General features: G+C 43.3%; 1 protein-coding gene across 1 annotated transcript in view; it reads left to right on the forward strand.

Annotated features, from left to right (window-relative positions):
* The window catches only part of cgnb (cingulin b), a 21012-nt gene extending 8706 nt beyond the window's left edge, over positions 1-12306 (forward strand). Inside the window, exons 8-19 of the mRNA XM_030789149.1 lie at positions 3320-3404; positions 4273-4476; positions 4636-4737; positions 4992-5237; positions 6315-6485; positions 8050-8211; positions 8363-8452; positions 8856-8939; positions 9048-9166; positions 10084-10192; positions 10890-11053; positions 11769-12306. Of these exons, the coding sequence (XP_030645009.1) occupies positions 3320-3404; positions 4273-4476; positions 4636-4737; positions 4992-5237; positions 6315-6485; positions 8050-8211; positions 8363-8452; positions 8856-8939; positions 9048-9166; positions 10084-10192; positions 10890-11053; positions 11769-11901 (1669 nt within the window). The 3' untranslated portion in view covers positions 11902-12306. The remainder of the gene's footprint in view (positions 1-3319; positions 3405-4272; positions 4477-4635; positions 4738-4991; positions 5238-6314; positions 6486-8049; positions 8212-8362; positions 8453-8855; positions 8940-9047; positions 9167-10083; positions 10193-10889; positions 11054-11768) is intronic.
* The last annotated feature ends 7394 nt before the right edge of the window (positions 12307-19700 follow it).

The raw sequence follows: 19700 nt of genomic DNA on the forward strand, positions 1-19700 counted from the left end.
ATTAACTCAACACAACCACAGCACTGCACAAATATTAACTCAACACAACCACACCACTGCACAAATATTAACTCAACACAACCACAGCACTGCACAAATATTAACTCAACACAACCACACCACTGCACAAATATTAACTCAACACAACCACACCACTGCACAAATATTAACTCAACACAACCACAGCACTGCACAAATATTAACTCAACACAACCACACCACTGCACAAATATTAACTCAACACAACCACACCACTGCACAAATATTAACTCAACACAACCACACCACTGCACAAATATTAACTCAACTCAACCACACCACTGCACAAATATTAACTCAACACAGCCACACCACTGCACAAATATTAACTCAACACAACCCCAGCACTGCACAAATATTAACTCAACACAACCACACCACTGCACAAATATTAACTCAACCACAGCACTGCACAAATATTAACTCAACACAACCACACCACTGCACAAATATTAACTCAACACAACCACAGCACTGCTCTAATGCCAACACAACACAGCTACAGCTGTGACCAGACTGTGTAGCAGGCGGCTGAATCTCATGGTGCACCTTGAGGAGGGTGAATTTTGAGGGGCAGTTTGAGGAAGACTGGCCTAATGTTCTCACGTCACGGGCCAGTCAGAGAAACTGATGACACGCCACCTGTAAATCTGCCCTGATGTCGCTCCACTCAGGCTCATTATCATAATGGATCTATTGGTGGAAAAGGGACAGTTCACTCTTTTCACAGTCTAGTTTGTAACTTTGATTTTAAGGCCACGGTTCAGTTTGTGAAACGGTTTGGGTTGATAAAAAATTGAAGTTTGAAAGAAGTTTCTCTCTGCAAATTTAAGAGAACAGATTTAATACAAACAAGAAAAAACTGTTCAAAAAATGAGAACGAAAGAAAACAAATCTTCAGCAGGTTTTATTTTAAAGATCTTCTTTTAGAGAGTGAGCATATGAAAACTAAACCTGAACAACAGTTATCAGTTAAAACCTAAACAACACTTCACCACGAAAATGACTGCAAGGTCTCTGTTGTCGTAAATTACTGCAAAACCAAAGTACTGCCGCATGGGCGATTTGAACGAGGTGCGAGGATCCTTAGTTTCGGGACTGTCTCGACAGTCAGAAAAAACATCTCAGCAGAAAAACAGGCGCATGACGACTGCAAAATGACCGACTTCTCTGACAGCACACTGCTACCTCAGCATAAGACATAAAACAAGTTTCCACTCAGAGCAGCTTAGAGATTACATCTGATGTCTTAGCTCATTTTGATCCATGTATTCCAATGCAACTTATATAGAATGATGGAGATGGTGACTTTAAATGACGATTTATTTAATTCATTTGATCAATTTGATCCTAATGATCATAAGCACAAACAGTGTGGAATGTTCTCATATACTAGGAAGAAAAAAACCAAAAAAAAACTTAATATACAGGAGCTGAGGTAAAAACCGTGAACCGAACCGAGGACTACAGAACCGCAGTTTTCTGTTTCAGTACAAAACCGTCATAGCTTCTGTCTGGTGTTCCTGTTTCTCTCCGTCAGCCGGAGTCACGTCAGTGTATGGACTGAAAATGTTTTACCTGAGACCATAGCGGATGGTGTAGTCTGTCCAGTTAGACACAGTCTCTGCGTTTTTCTTCAGTCTTGTGTTCACGGGTGTCTGTGACCCAAGGGGACAGCTCACACTGGGGTGTATTCATCTGTTTATGTCATCGTCTCTGGTGTTTTATTCATTTATGTGTTTGTTTGTTTGTTTGTTTGTTTGTTTGTCTCTCTCTTATGCATGTGATCATCTCTGGTGTCTATGTGTCAGGCGAGTGCAGCAGGGAACATCTGAAAAGTGAGAATGAAGCCTCACAGACTCATAGATTCACAGACTCCATTTCAAAAAAAAAAAAAAAACCCTAAAGAAGCATCGTCTCCTCCTCTCTCCTCCTTCTCTCTCCTCCTTCAGTCTTACTCCATGCAGGCCACTCCATCTCTAACCACACTCCATGACAGTCACCCTCTCAGACTGTTCTCAGATCAGCTCTACAGTCAGAACATTTTTTCCTAATTTTAAAAATAATAACAACAGTAATCTTCTCTTCTCCGTCCCTGTGCGAGTCACCTGAGGGCAGTTGGAGACCGTGTGTGTGGAGATGCACTATTAGTGGTCTAAAAGCTGTAGTCTGAGATGGAGAGGAGCCCTGTATGGGTGGAGGAGGAAACAGGCAGCTGTGACGTGGAGACTCTCTGGTCTTCCTCTGGATCAGAGAGATTAAAGAAGGACAGAGTGACAGGACACTGTGCTTCTCCAGGGAAACCAGAATCATGACTGTGGATAGTCTAGTACTGTGGTGTATGAATCAAGCCCTGATCATCACTAATCAATACAACACCGGTCCATTTAGGTTGATCGTCCAACCCAAATGAGTGCCCTGTATGAAGCAAGTATCTCAGAGTAAGCAGGCTGACTTAGGATCAGATCACTTCAGTTCATACAGTGGTACTTATCAGGACTCTGAAATGCCTCAACTGATCCTAGATCAGCTGTCTTATTCTGAGAAAAATTGCTACATGCGAGCTCAGAACCGGACAGTGTTTGAATAACTGTAAATGATACTGTTTCTAAGCCAATTATTTAAATCTGTTGTTTTCGCCCCCCCTTCAAATCTGTGTCGGGGGGGTGAGTATGATCGCGTGTTGTTCTGAGAATATTTCTTATCCAGTCCAAATGAATCTTTGTTTTGTTTTTCTTTTTTTCTTTTTTCTGTTCTTTTTTTTTTGATTGCTTTGATTGACTTGATGGCTTGTCAGAGTGAGGGTGTTATGGAGGATACATGCGCATACGTGTGTGCGTGTGTGTGTGTGTGCGCGCGTGCGTGCGTGCGAGCGTGCGTGCGAGTGTGTGTGTGTGTGTGGTTGTATAAGTGTGTGTGAGTAAAAGGTAAGGTGTGTGTGTGTGCGTGCGTGTGTGTGTGTGGTTGTATAAGTGTGTGTGAGTAAAAGGTAAGGTGTGTGTGTGTGTGTGTGTGTGTGTGTGCGCGTGTATGTATGTGTGTGTGTGTGTGTGTGTGTGAGTAAAAGGTAAGGTGTGTTGGTGTGTGTGTGTGGTTGTATAAGTGTGTGTGAGTAAAAGGTAAGGTGGAGGGGGGGTGTGGTTGTATAAGTGTGTGTGAGTAAAAGGTAAGGTGTGTGTGGGGGGGGAGGTGTGCAGGTGGTACTGTGAGTCCAGATAAAACATTAAAAATGTTTGCATAGTTTACATGTGAAATAATATGTGTGTGTATTATTACACAGACTCCTGAAGACACAGCTGGAGAAGAAGGAAATTGAGGAAAGGCTGCAGGCCAAGGAGAGAGAGACTGATGGCAAACACACTCAGGTACCACACACGTCTACTGGTCGTCCTTATATAAACACACTCAGGTACCACACACGTCTACTGGTCGTCCTTATATAAACACACTCAGGTACCACACACGTCTACTGGTCGTCCTTATATAAACACACTCAGGTACCACACGCGTCTACTGGTCGTCCTTATATAAACACACTCAGGTACCACACACGTCTACTGGTCGTCCTTATATAAACACACTCAGGTACCACACACGTCTACTGGTCGTCCTTATATAAACACACTCAGGTACCACACACGTCTACTGGTCGTCCTTATATAAACACACTCAAGTACCACACACATCTACTGGTCGTCCTTATATAAACACACTCACATACCACACACGTCTACTGGTCGTCCTTATATAAACACACTCAGGTACCACACGCGTCTACTGGTCGTCCTTATATAAACACACTCAGGTACCACACACTCCTATACCGCCCCAACACATACACACACACACACCACACACCACACAGAAACACGCGCACCACACACACACACACCACACACACACCACACACACGCAAACCACACACACACACGCCCACCACACACACACACCACACTCACACACACACCACACTCACATGCATGCACGCACACACAGACACGCACCACACACACACACACCACACTCACACCCCCCCTTCCCCCCACACAACACACACAGACACACACACACATACACACACACAGACACACACACACACAGACACACAGACACACACACAGACACACACACACACACAGACACACACACACAGACACACACACACAGACACACACACACACACAGACACAGAGTATTTGTGTCACTCTAACTGATGATTTGTTGGGTTTTCAGGGTTCCCTCAAAGAGCTCGAACAGGCACGTGCAGAACTAGCAAAGCTTAAGGCGGAGCTTGAGGACAAGGAGGCGGAGCTTAAGTCTCTGAAAAAGGCTGGTGAGCAGCGAGAGGAGGAGCTGAAGTCTGAGATTGACAGATTGGTGGATCAATCAAAGAAGGATAAAGAGGAAATCACCAAAGCCAAAGAGCAGTTGCAGAAAGTATGTTCTGAATGACAAAGATAATGAAAAATTCCATCTGTCACACGAGTTCAGGCTGCATTTACTGTCTCTCTTTAATCCTGTGTTTTAAAATGATTCTGTCCTTCTCTGACGTGTTTATCACTCTCTATCTAACTCTCTCTATCTCTCACTCCTCAGCTGGCCAACCCAGTGCAGCCTCCAGATGTTTCCAGCAGCAAAGAGACCAACGTAGAACTGCAGGAGGCCAACACCCGCCTGAGAGAAAGACTGGCCCGCATGGTAACACACACACGCACACACACACATGCACACACACACACACTCTTTAGATAAAGACTATGGCTATTTTAATACACCTGCACACTGCACACTCTTGAGATAAAGACTAATCACATTGTAAGACACACACACACACACATTCTAACACGCCCTTGAGATAAAGACTAGGCCCATTGTGACACACACACACACACACACACACAGTGGTCCATGTTAATGTACTCAGTCATTCACGCTATAATCTCTCTCCTCAGACCAAGTTTCACTCCAGTCTGCCTCACAGCGAGGCCTCAGACGTGCTGGAGGAGGAGAACCGCGGTCTGAGGGCGCAGCTGGAGGAGGCGCGACGTGGAGCATCACGGCTCAGTCAGGAGAGAGACGAACTGAACCGTCGTCTGGAGGAGAGGGACCGAGAACGAGACACACTGCGCCGCTCCAAAACCGACCTGGAGGAGCAGAAGAGACAGCTGGATCGCGCCCTGGAGAAGATTAACAAAGAGGTGTGTGTGTGTGTGTGTGACAGAGAGAGAGATGTACCAAAAACAACATTAAGCTGATCAATCAAATTTCGTTATGATGGTAATTTCTCAAATTTTGTTGTAAAACCCAACACAGAGCGTGTCCTTTATGTGTAGTGTGTTCTGTTTTGCCTGATGACACACATTATAAACAACGCTGACTGCGAGTATTCATGACATAATCATTGCCATGACCCAACATCAATCAGCCAATCACAGCCATGCCTCATATATGAATTGACCAATCACAACTGTGCCCGATATGTGAATTAATTAATCACAGCAATACTGATTCATCAGTCAGCCAATCCTAGCCATACGTCTGTGTGACTGTTTGGGAAGATAAAGCCAGTTGAGCTGGGCTAACAGAGATCAGTAAGCAAGAGAAAAGAAGCTCAGATACACAGACAGAGAGCAGATGGTACCAGCGGGGGGGCGCTTTGTTGACTGTAAGGGCTTAGAAAATCTCAGGTTTTTAAGAACACCTCAGTCACACTGTGATTGTCTTCTGAGGAAGTCCTTTACTAGACCGATATTTGGTTCTACATAATGGTTGTTCATGTGATAGACAGTGCCAGCTGATTTTACCTGAATTGTACACAGTGTTACGAAAAAATCATAGTTAATGTTTTTCTCACCATATTGACATGATTCAGTTGAATGTTTTTTTTCCTATTTATTTGCCATTTTTATTCTGCCCGTAAACCCAAGATAAACACCTGTCTCCATATTTTACTCTCTCTCTCTCTCTCTCTCTCTCTCTGTCTCTCGCTCTCTGTCTCTCTCTCTCTTTCTCTCTCTCTCTCTCTCTGTCTCTCTCTCTCTCTGTCTCTCTTTCTCTCTCTCTCTCTCTCTCTCTGTCTCTCTCTCTCTCTCTTTCTCTCTCTCTCTCTCTCTCTCTGTCTCTCTCTCTCTCTCTCTCTGTCTTTCTCTCTCTCTCTCTTTCTCTCTGTCTCTCTCTCTCTCTGTCTCTCTCTCTCTCTCTCTCTCTCTCTCTCTCTCTCTCTCTCTCTCTCTCTCTCTCTCTCTGTAACCTGTGGCTGCGGTGCTGACTGGCAGATGGAGTCGATGATGGGCGAGTCGCGGCAATCAGTCCACACTCTGCAGACCCAGCTGGATGAGTTTCGGGATCGTGCCAGGAAGGAGCTGCAGGAGGCGCAGAGACTCAGTAAAGACAGACTGCTGGAGTTGCAGAAGGCCCAGACCAGCCTGAAAGCCGCCCAGGAGGAGGTGAGGGAGAGAGAGAGGGAGGGAGGGGGAAAGAGGGGGAGAGAGGGGGAGAGAGGGAGGGAGGGAGGGGGAGAGAGGGGGAGACGGGGGGGGGGGAGCTGGGGTGAAAAAAAGTGAGAAGTAAATGTTCTTGTTTCTGAGTGTTGTGTGTCTCCCATATTGATTAAGAGTCAACCACACACAGGTGTATTTGTAAAGAAGTCTAGGACCAAGATTATTAAAGGAGTGTCAGTTCACTGTCTCCATGGAAGTTAACTGAGTTCTAACTTTCTATACATGATAAAGATTCACACGTTCATGTTTTGATTACCAAGAATCACCGTAAGGACAACAGTCCTACCACTGAGTCAATTCACTCAGAGAGAGAGAGAAAAAGAGAGAGAGAGAAAAAGAGGTGATTAGTTCAGCACAGAAAGAGGTGGTGTAAAAAATATTACCAAGACAAACTCAAATGTTTGTTAGAAAATGACCAGAGGGCTGTGCTATGAAGCGAGGTAACTGGCTTACCCAGGTAACTTCTGGTTAAGTTAACTCAAAGTAGTAAATCTCCAAATAGAAGAGCCCTATGGCTTTGTTTTACAAGGAGTATGAAGCCATAGGGCTCCTCTACTAGGAGTTTTTCTAACTCTCAGTTAATTTAACCAGAAGTTATCTGGATAAACCAGTTATCTGGCTTCGTAATACAACCCACTTATTTAGCATGAGTGGGCGGGGCTTCAGTGTTTACCAACAGGTGGAAATAACACCAGGAAATAATCTGAGTCGCTGGATGCCTTCTTTTGATGTGTGACTAAACCAGCAGGTCTGGGATCAGTACGAGGCGCGGTAAAACAGGAAACAGGAAACATGGCTGCGGTTTCTGTGAACCTGCCCAACATGTAGTCCAACGAAACCTTCCACATTTATTCCACCTTTTCTCTCCTTCTCAAAACCATCTCTACAACTCTCCTGTGTAGAGCAAACCGAAACCACTGAATGGTTTTCTCTGACTCATACACCTGCAGGCACAGAGCCATGTAACCGTGTGAGAGAGAATCAGTCTTTAGTTACATTATCATCAGTTACCTTTACATTAGCATATTAATGAGGAGTAATATTAATGATGCACAGTAAGAGTGAAATGTCCACTAATAGGTTTGCGCTTGTGATATCTGTGTAGTATTATGTAGAATAATCTGTGCATAGTGATACATGTAAAACAGTCAGTGCTGTTGCAGCACTGCAGTCTGTCATGCCAATAAAGTTTTCTAAACGATAGCCCTGATGATGTCACATCCACTCTCATCTAAAAGGCATGAGTGAGGTCGTAGTTCACAGGCTGCCATGTCTCACCCTCCCTCTGTATGTGTGTGTGTCTGTGTGTGTGTGTGTCTGTGTGTGTACGTGTGTGTGTGGGTGTCTGTGTATGTGTGTGCGTGTGCGTGTGCACGTGTGTGTGTGTGTGTGTCCGTGTGTGTGCGTGCATGTGTGTCTGTGTATGTGTCCGTGTGTGTGTGTGTCTGTGTGTGTGCGCGTGCATGCGTGCGTGTCTGTGTATATGTGCGTGCGTGCGTGTGTGTGTCAGGTGGCCCGGCTAAAGAAGGAGTTGCTGGCGTGTTGTGAGGAGAGAGACAGTGCTCAGTTGGACAGAGACTTGCTGAGCAGTCGTCTTAAACACCTGGAGAGTGACCTGGATACACAACGCAGCTCGCACACGGACCGCAGCCGAGAAATTCGCCTGCTGGAGGTCAGTCTGGGTCAAAGGTCATCAGGGCAGCTTAAAGGTCATCTGGGGGAGGATAAAGGCACCAACAATGCATTAAGATGTTCGGGCGTGATTATGGATATGTCATTAAGGTCAGGGTGTGTGTGTGTGTGTGTGTTTCTGTTTGTCACAGGATAAGGTGAAGACCTTGGAAATTGAACTGGATGAGGAGAGGAATGGAGCAGAACTTCTGAATGACCGCGTCACACGCAACCGAGAACAGGTAACGCACGCGCACACAAATACACTCACACACACACACACACACACACACACACACACATCACACAAACACATATACATCACACACACACACACACACAAACGCACAGATTCACAGACCATAGCATGTACTCATACACACACACACACACACACACACACACCCCTCATGCAAACACACAGATACTCACACAGACCAGAGCATGTACTCAAACACACATGCACATCACAGGCGGCCAAAAACAGGTGCTAAAACACACACACACTCCGTATGTGCATCATTCAAAAAAAGTCTTCATTCTGTCATGTTCCAGTTACACTCCCTCCTGTAGACCTGGGTTTGATTCAGTGTCCTGTGTGTGTGTGTGTGTGTGTGTGTGTGTGTGTGTGTGTGTGTGGGTTAGGTGGACCAGCTGCGCTCAGAGCTCATGCAGGAGAGATCCGCCAGACACGACCTGGAGATGGACAAGAGCAGTCTGGAGAGACAGGTACACCCACAGTCTCCCGCGGGGGAGACAGGAAACGTGTCATTGACTCTTAACCGATCGTGCTGAGCGAAGGCGAACCAGTCTTCTAACGGGCTCTGTCTGTCTCAGGTGAAGGAGCTGAAGTCCCGCGTGGCCGACATGGAGGGACAGTCGCGTCCGTCTGCTGGGATGACGCTCCTGGAGAACAAGGTGCAGGAGCTGGAGGAGCGTCTCCGCAGCGAGGAGAGGTACACGCTCATACTGGTCTGTGTGGTTGGTCTGGTTTTGGTTTGAGGACAGGAGAAGAGTTATGTCTGAACATCTTTGACTGATACACTGGGATTTTATTGATTAATGAGCATTAAGAAGTAATGGCTAAAACAAGCGTTCCGAGCAGAGGCTCACATAGGAGAAATTCACGTCTCATTCACTCTTACTGTCAGCTTCATGTGAACTGGACTGCTGCTATCTCGTTGGCTGAGGAGTTTTCAGACTCTGGACTAACACAGCACTGAAGGTTTAACCACCTCTGGTTTGAAACAAACCACTGACACGTTTGTCTGTTCACTACCCAGGTCTTCCACTATCTCAGTCATTCAGGTGTTCCATTAACATCAGTGTCAGCCATGGCACATTGATGTTGGGGTGAAACTCGATATTTTTTTTTTAATTTTGCCATTGACTTTGTGAAGTCTTGAGTTGCTGCACAAACAGAAATCTCAAAAATGTTGTCCCGCACTGATGTGTATCATTAGCATTATGTATAAGAGTCAGTTTGCAACTGTGTTCTCATGGATGTGTGTGTGTCTGTGTCTGTGTGTCTGTCTGTCTGTGTGTGTGTCTGTGTCTGTGTGTCTGTGTGTGTGTCTGTCTGTGTATGTCTATATGTCTGCATGTGTATGCATGTGTCTGCGTGTGTGCGTGTGTGTGTGTGTGCGTGTGTGTGTGTGTGTGTGTCTGTGCGTGTGTGTGTGTGTGTGTGTCTGTGTGTGTGTGTCTGTGCGTGTGTGTGTGTGCGTGTGTGCGTGTGTGTGTGTGTGCGTGTGTGTCTGTGCGTGTGTGTCTGTGCGTGTGTGTCTGTGCGTGTGTGTGTGTGCGTGTGTGCGTGTGTGTCTGTGCGTGTGTGTGTGTGTCTGTGCATGTGCGTGTGTGTGTGTGTGTTCAGGGAGAAGAGCAGTATTGTGGCAGTGCAGCGGAGGATGGAGAGGAAACTGAAGGACGTGAATGCCACACTGGATCAAGAGAGAAGTCAACATGCTGAACAAAGAGACCAGGTACACACACACACGCACCCACACACACACACACACACACACACGCACACCCCCAGTCACACACAGACGCACACACGCGCACACACACACACACCGACCCAATCACACACACACACACACACGCACATGCACACACACACACACACATGCACACACACACAGTCACACAGCCATAACAGTCATGCGCACATTGTCTCACACAGACGCACACAGAGCTCCAGCCTCATGAAATCATGGCCATAACTCATGAACAACACGCTCATCACTCATTACAAATACTGTACATGTTCATGTCTGAGTCTGTGTGTGAGTTAATGCAGGAGTGTGTGTGTGTTGGTGTGTTTGGTTGTAGCTGAGTTAATGCAGGAGTGTGTGTTTGGTTGTGGCTGCGTTAATGCAGGAGTGTGTGTTTGGTTGTGGCTGAGTTAATGCAGGAGTGTGTGTTTGGTTGTAGCTGAGTTAATGCAGGAGTGTGTGTTTGGTTGTAGCTGAGTTAATGCAGGAGTGTGTGTTTGGTTGTAGCTGAGTTAATGCAGGAGTGTGTGTTTGGTTGTAGCTGAGTTAATGCAGGAGTGTGATGTGTGTGTGTGTGTTTGGTTGTAGCTGAGTTAATGCAGGAGTGTGTGTGTGTGTTGGTGTATTTGGTTGTAGCTGAGTTAATGCAGGAGTGTGTGTGCGTTGGTGTGTTTGGTTGTAGCTGTCTCTGCGTGTGAAGGCTCTGAAGCGACAGCTGGATGAGAGTGAAGGGGAGGTGGAGCGGTTGGAGGGTGTTCGTCGGAAAGTCCTCAGGCAGCTCGAGGAGCAGCAGGAGCTCCAGGAGTCCCTCCAGGCCAAAGTCACAGCTTTGGAGAACGAACTCAAGTATGTGCTACTCCTAAACATCCACTCTTCTCCTCTTGTGCCTCCCTGACCGGGGCTGGGTCACCTCGGGTCCTCTGTTTGTCCTCTGGCATTTTCAACCCTGCAGGGAACGAACAGTGTCAGGCTCTCCAAAAGCTCTGACTCGCATAGCTCTACAGTCACCATGACGACCGCAACAAACTGGCTGATTATTAATAACACGTACATAACAAGCAACGCTGAAACACTTCCTGTAATTTCTGCGGTTTATTTTGCCGTTATCGTAGAAAGTGCTGTTAGCTGGTGTGTTACTGTCAGATTGTTACGATCATACTACATCATACCAACTGCTGATGTGCATAGAACTTTGTTTTAACTTTTTTAAGATCAAAATGACACAAACTTCAGCATTTTAAAGATGACAGCTGGCTTTAGAATAATCCATTAAAAAAATCTCTTCTGTTCTTGCTGCTGCTCCATAGAAAAAAGATCTTGGCCTGAATAATGAAAGAGAAAATTTCAGAAACATTTCATATGTACTGTTTGGATCCCCATAATAGATGAGGCAAAGTAGAATATCATAAATAAAGTTTTTCCTGGTGTTTTGTGTGTAGCTTTTAAAACTACACTCTCATTATATTTGAATTTTTGTAGCATGTCATAGAAAATTGACATTGTTTCTCTGTTTCATATGTAAGCTTATCTTTGTTTGTTTGTTTGTTTGTATGTTTGTCAGGAGGAAGGTGCAGCAGACTAGACGGCCAACCCTGGGCTCCACCCTCAGTTCAGATGATGATGACGGGCTCTACGACTCCAGCAACATCACCTCCATCCTGAACGAGTCTCATCTACAGACCACCAACTGCTAGAGAGAGAGAGAGAGAGACAGAGACAGAGACAGAGAGAGAGAGAGAGAGAGAGAGATGGATAAACAGAGGATGGAAAAAGCAGAATTGTGCAATAGTCAGAGATAAATGTCATTTTAGTGGGGAATGAAGTGATGTGGGCATATGATCATTGGAGGTTTTGGGCAGGAACTCAGGATTCTGTAAACATTGCAGTGTCTGACACTGTCAGTTGAGCTCACTCAGCTGGTCTGAGGAAAGCAGTCGCTTTTTGCTCAGTTTAGCAGAATGATTTTAATGTGCAGAAGATCAGAGCATAAGATTTGAATGATATCCAACAGATGTCTCTGTTAAACTCGCACACACATAAACGGTGTACTGAAGTCAACAAAACTAACAAACTGAAAATGATTCTGCCTCGGAGGTTGTTTGACTCGGGTCAGTAAGCTGTAAATACTGTTTCTAACACCTTGTTTCTTCATATATTAACTGAAGGAGCAATGTGTGAACAAAACATTGTGTTTTTTTTTTCTAGTTCTGTGAAACTCAATGTTTCTCACTCAACAGGAACTTGTGAAACTCACCAGGAAACAAAATTCACAAAACTCAACAAAACTCACACACTTTTGAGGAAGACTGTTGGTCTGAAATGATTAGATTAATGTCACTTAAGATCACTATCAAATCTAACTAAACAGAGTCAGCTATCTCAGAAACAACTTTTTAAAAAATGCAGTGCTGTATTTTAGACATAATACAATACAAATCAGCAGAGGCAGAAATCACAATGAGGGTTCCCGATGAACCACAAGACATTTCTGCTGACACTAAACTAAAAATCCCACATCTGTCTGTTTGCTTAAGACTTAAGTCACACGAAAGCCGCTGAGGCAAATACATAACAAGGATATGCTTAAACTGGTTATGATGAACCTGGCAAAACTAAACCTGGCTATGCTAAACCTGGCTATGCTGAAGCTTGCTATGCTAAAGCTTGCTATGCTAAACAGGGCTAGAGCGAAGCTTGCTACGCCAGAGCTGACTTCAGCCGTTGGAAACAACTTTAAACTGACTGATGACAAAATGATTTAGAGGTACTCTCTCATTTATTTAAGATTGGACCAATGTATATATTAGACTATTTTATATCTGATATTTTTAAAATATTTTAACACACTAAGAGTGGCATTAACTGAGCCATGTTTCTTTGCCCCTGGATGGTTCAGATGTAGCATTTAGATGCCCAGTCTCCTCTCTTTCGACTACTGCTTGGTATCATTCCTTTACTGAGGAAAGGTCAAAGATTCAGTCCACACCAGTAGTTTGTTCGACTTGATGATAAATGAAATCCACACACATAAATTACCTTTGTTATGTGAATGCTTATATAGTCTACTGTGGACGGAATGACTGACATCTATTGACTTTTTCACTGACAATTGGACTGCTCTATATATTTTTAGATGATCGAGTTAAAACATTTTACTGTATGAGTGGGTGTGGCTTTTGTGTTGCCTCGTTCCGTGTGAATGAAGGAGACATCCGCTGTTGCATTATGGGAATTGTGTGGTTGAATACGTGGCGATAAATCTGAGCTGATTTAAGGAACACTGCAAACATTACCACATATTGCTCAATGCCTTACTGGGGGGGAATCACTCTTTTGTTATTGTTTTCGGCCTGTGATGACTCTCAGTTCCTTGTAATGAAATGAACTACATTGGCCAATATTTACCCATTGTTTTTTGTTGTTGTTGTTGTTTACATTTTGAAATCCAGTAAAGATATTAATGTAGAGCCATCACAGGACGACCTAGTGAAAGCAGCTTCACTCTCTGCCTTACAGACCAGTAGTAAGTAAGTAAGACGCTGCTTTGCCCTCCTGTGTGGAATGAAGGAATAGAAATAGTTTCAAGGTGCTTACATACGATGGCCCGGAACAGGCTGAAAGAGGCTTTTTTCACATCTGACATGTAGAGCATTTATTGAGTCTCTGTGGAAAATGGGTATCAGTGAAATTCCCCCCCCCCCTCCCCCAAATTAACTTAAATTGTAGAGTGTCTCTAAAACAGTGAAGGGTTTTAAAATGCGTGGGTAGTGTTGCGCGATACCAGGTGTGTGTGTGTGTGTGTGTGTGTGTGTGTGTGTGTGCGCGTGCGCACTCTAAGATAAGGGTGGAGTTTCAGTCACTGTTTTTATATGATGCATCTCCTTTTTCCTTTGTCTAAAAAAATGATTAGTGCACTGATTCTAAGAATCAATGAAGAGAATTTTTTTTTTTTTTTTTTCGTTGCTGGTATGAATGTTTTGGTTTGAAGGACTGACTGGGGCCAGAGAAAAGGAACTGACCTAAGATGAAGTGTGTTATTGCTTTAACAGGTGTTTAAAACAATAAAGCATTTTATTATTTCTTTTCCTTTCAGTCCAACTGTTCATTTGAATATCCCCATCTCTGTATTTTCACATGGGAATGTATTTATCCTCCAAAATGTGATTGTCTTGTTTAGGGTTTTTTGTTGTTGTTGTTGTTGTTGTTGTTGTTGTTGTTGTTGTCTTATCTAAGTATTTGTGGTATATACTGAAACATTCCCTGAAAATCCTTGTTTATTTTTGATTCATTGATCACTCCGCACAGTGACAGGCAACAGCTGTCATCTCCACACGCCTCCTCTCACTTTCACCTCCCTAATTGCCCGCTTCTCCTCTCTGTCCTGTGTCTGTTCGTTCTTTATTCGTTGCCCCTGAATGTTTTGCTGTTAAATGTTGCAGCGACAATTTATAAACAAATGCCTTACTGTCACAAGCCCTGTGCTAAATGTCACAGTTACACACTGCCTTCATTCTGTTCATAAAAACACGTTCCAACTTTTTATTAAAAACAAACAAACAAACAAAAAAAAACGCTACAAATCTTTAACTGAGAGAATCAGTTTTGAATCAATCTTTGATCAATCTTAGGTGAATCACATGAACTTCCTATATTTATAGCTTTATCTTGAGAGACAGTTTTATCGCTTCCTATGAAATTATTATAAATATATTTTTAAAAATTGAACCGGCTGGATTTGTACTAAGAGCAGGAATGACATCACAGACTCTGGCTTGTGTACTGAATAAGTTCATTTTAGAAAGTGCTCATCTTTAAAGATATTCACTGATTTTCATTTGCCACTACATTTACAGTGATGTTATTGGAGAATTACCTCTTTGGCTTCGATTACTCTGTTTCTTATTGTTGTTGTTGTTTTTTTTTGTTTTGTTTTGTTTTGTTTTGACAGTGCTCTGTGTTGACTTTGTCAGTGAATTTGTATTTTTCCAGAAGTTGAACACATTGGTAATGAGAATAAAAACCTTTTGATAGTGTAAATTGTGCTGAATCATTACTGAGTGAGAAACAGACATTTTTCCTGATACATGTTCCCTCATACGCCAGTTCTCTTCACTTCATTTACTTTGTCATTTTTTTTAGACCTGATCCCCATTTTTAATCAGTATTTAAGCCAAATGGCCGTCATCGGCAGACATACATAGCACAGTTTCTCCTTTTTTTAAATCTGGGAGCTCCACTATTTAGAGGGACTTTTTAATCTATTTTGAGGATTAGAATACAGCTAAAAATGTTCTTTCCCACTTCCAGTGTTACTGTGAGAACTCTTAAATAAACTGGGGAAGTGCTGCTGTGTGACTCAGCATTCAGATTTTATATTATTATATAACTATGTCCAGCATGTGATACAGTACACTATTACATGTGTTTGGAAAAGACCGGAAAGTCTTGTTTGCCTGTGTAGAAGAACGCACTCCTGTTTCACACTCAATAACTGATACCAGTTTGTCTGTGTAAAGGATAAATTCTCTCAGTACTGTAAGGTGAAGTTTTGTGTCTCGCGCGGCTCCATGTTTTGGTCATTACTCTTCTCCCGACAGACGTGAGTGTTCTGGGATACTGCTGAACCTCTTTGAGTTCAGTTACCATGTGACTTATATTGTTTATTTGTAAGAGTTTAAGTCAGCTCAGATAATGTGAATGTTTGAAGGTCAGACGCTTGACTTTCGTGTGAGATTCCGATGACTCAGCATCATCTGAACCTTAAAGAAGCTAAACAGCACAAGTCCCATGGACAGAGGAGTCTGAGGTAACATGGAACAGGGAATGGCCCACGCTCTCTGTTCTCAGCCAGTTTAGTATCTGCCGTGTGTCCAGGACGGAGAGAGGAGACAGAGAGAGTATTAGGATTGGTTGCGGGAAAAAAAACAGTACTGAATGAAAAGCTGGCATACCAGGCTGCTTTAAACACAGAGATGTTGACACACTTGTATCCCAGCACAGTACCGTCTGTCGGGTAATGACCAAAACATGGAGCCGCGAGAGACACAAAACTTCACCTTACAGTACTGAGAGAATTCATCATTTACACAGACAAACTGGTATCAGTTATTGAATGTGAAACAGGAGTGTGTTCTTCTACACAGGCAAACAAGACTTTCCGGTCTTTTCCAAACACATGTAATGGTGTACTGTATCACATGCTGGACATAGTTATATAATAATATAAAATCTGAATGCTGAGTCACACAACAGAACTTCCCCAGTTTATTTAAGAGTTCTCACAGTAACACTGGAAGTGGGAAAGAATATTTTTAGCTGTATTCTAATCCTCAAAATTGATTAAAAAGTCCCTCTAAATAGTGGAGCTCCCAGATTTAAAAAAAGGAGAAACTGTGCTATGTATGTCTGCCGATGACGACCGTTTGGCTTAAATACTGATTAAAAATGGGGGTCAGGTCTAATTACTAGCTGAAACAGTTCACAGATGTAGCCCAACCTGCAAAAATCAGACTTTCGACAGTTTTCAATAAAAATCTGAAAAAATGAAGTGATCTCTGTAATTTCACTGGTCACCTGTATCGTTTTTTATTAACAGGTATTTAATAAACACACGTGGATAGGTCAATGGGTTTTTGTGTGTTCATCTGGAGGGAAAAGTCTAACTGTTCTGGTTCCCTGCAGTTTCTGATCAATATTCGGTGAGGCCATATCTGATTAAAAAATGACACAGCAGATGAAGTGAGGAGAACCGGTGGATGGTGATAACTGGGGATTCCATACAATTTACACTGTCAAAAGGTTTTTATTCTCATTACCAGTGTGTTCGACTTCTGGAAAAATACGAATCCATTGACATAGTCAATACAGGGCACTGTCAAAAAAAACCTCCCCAAAAATAACAATATGAGAATATATGAGTAAATGAAGCCAAAGTAAATTCTCCAATAACATCACTGTAAATGCAGTGGCAAATGAAAATCAGTGAATCTCTTTAAAGATGAGCACTTTCTAAAATGAACTCATTCAGTACACAAGCCAGAGTCTGTGGTGTCATTAGTGATGGGAATTCTGGCTCTCTCAGCAACAAGAGCCAGCTCCTTCGGCTCACAAACGACTCTTCATTTAGTACCACTGCTGGCTTTTATAATTCAGCCAAATTTAGCAATGTGTTTTGACCTATGACTGATATGTGTGCACATACAGTATACCATTTAAATTATTCAATGTAATAATACTAAACCTTATAAGTTCCAGAATACCATTACTTTACATTATGTTTGGTATAAAAACATTAACGTAAAAACATCAAACACTATTACACATGTGTACTGAACATTTTATTTATATTGAATGTTTGGCTACAAACACTAAACACAGTGCATCTGGTCCTTGTGCATAAATATATGTTACAATTCTAATGGTACTGTGATGCCCGTATTAAATAAAATAAAATAAATAATAAACTATCCAAAACCATTCCAAACAAATCGCACTCAAAACGTCTATGTTATTAAAATGCCCCCCCCCCCTTTTAACCTGATGGTACGATCCTTGTCTGTCATCATACGTGATTGGTTGCAAAGCACGCACATCAACACAACATTCAGTCAGTGCATGGAATGCCTGTGGCCGAGCAGTGTGGTGAAAAGATCATAATATTATTCTGTCTTCTGTATTAATTAACAAACAAAAAAAAGGAAAGAAAGAAAGAAAGAAAGAAAGAGAGAAATCTCCCATCATTCACGTAAAGGAGCCGACTCATTCACGACCAGCACATCACTAGGTGTCATCCCTGCTCTTACAACGAATCCAGCTGGTTCAGTCTTTATATATTTTATAAATAAAAATATTTATATATTTAAACAAACACACACACACACACACACACACATAGATATATATATATATATATATATATATATGTATATATATACGTGAGTGTTTGTGTGTGTGTGTGCACATATCTCTCTTTTAGCAACGCGCCAAAAGGAGCTGTTAGCTTTGGATAGGTGGTTGTCTTTGCTGGTAGTGGGGCTTGGGTTTGATGATGGGGGCAATACACTGCCCTGAGTGTCTCATAGAGGGAACCACTGTCCTCTGCATCAGCCAGTCCCTGAATGCATTCTGTGAGGGCAATCCACCAGTCATTCTTGAGGGCGTGCAGTTTGGATTGGAGAGTACTGGAGGCTTCTCTATAGATGTCTTTGGCAGCATGATCGTTGGGCCTAGCAAGGACATGCTTGTGGCATGTACATTTCCTTTCCAGGAGCTCCTGTACTTCTGCGTCTGACTCATCAAACCAGTCCTGATGTTTTCTGGTTGAGAAGCCTATGACTTCGGCTGAAACCTCCTGCATTGGCCCTCTTGAGCTGCTCCCACTGTTGAACAGGGTCTGCAGTAGAGTTTGCCTCTTTGCCCAGCTTCTCCCTGACTTTGGTCTGAAGACTCCATCTCACTTCAGGGCTCTGGAGTCGCTGAACCTGGAGCCTCTTGGTCTGCGGGCCTTTCCTCTTGGGAGTGGCTTTGAAGATGAAGGCAACTTTGCAGCGAACCAGTCTGTGGTTGGTGTTGCAGTTGGCGCTTGGCATCACTCTGGTGTGTAATGCGTCTTTGACGTCCCGCTGGCGTACCAGAATGTAGTCCAGGAGGTGCCAGTGCTTGGAGCGGGGATGTCTCCAGACGTCCTTGAATCTGTCCTTCTGCTAGAACAGGGTGTTTGTAATGGACAGTCCATGTTCTGCACAGAACTCCAGTAAGAGCTGGCCATTATCATTGCATTTGCCAATGATAATGTGAGAAGTTCATGTGATTCACCTTAAGTTGATCAAGAATTTATTCAAATCTGATTCTCACAATGAAGATCAACAGGATTGTCAGTAAGTCTGCTCTAACCACTATCCCTGTGTTTTCCTCTCTTCTCTTTCCATTGTCCTCCTTCAACCAACTCTGGTAACTGGTCTCGTGATCATTCTGATTGCTGCCCTTAGGTGCTCATAAAACCCGTTCTTCACCTCTGGTGAGGTGGTGAATTTTGGATGGGTGAAACAGTTCTGGAGGTGTGAACCAGTGTGTTAGCAGGCTCGCCATTCTGCTATTGTTTGGCTCTGAACTCTTGACAGTGAGGCCAAATGAACATTATTGTATCATGAAGGAGGTGTAGTCTTTTTCTCTCAGGGACTGACATAGCCTGTTAGGTGGGTTTCACAGGGTGAAGTGATGTCTAACTGAGCACTCTTAAGCTTGCTGTTGATGACAGACAGTTGAGGGTACTTCTGTTAGCTTGGCTGCTAAGCTTGAGGCATGCATGCTTGGAGATACACAAGTCCTTAGACCAGAGGAAACAATCCTGACGCTTCATTCTATGCCAATGGGACACTGATTGTCCTACAAGTTTACAGACATCTGCCTGGCATTGTTAGCTGCTGCTGGATGTGTGTACAAGGCTTTTTCAACTCTGTATTTTACCAGGTGACGCACCAAAACACTTCTCAAT

The sequence above is a fragment of the Chanos chanos genome, chromosome 12 (genome assembly GCF_902362185.1).
Source record: "Chanos chanos chromosome 12, fChaCha1.1, whole genome shotgun sequence".
Taxonomy (NCBI): domain Eukaryota; kingdom Metazoa; phylum Chordata; class Actinopteri; order Gonorynchiformes; family Chanidae; genus Chanos; species Chanos chanos.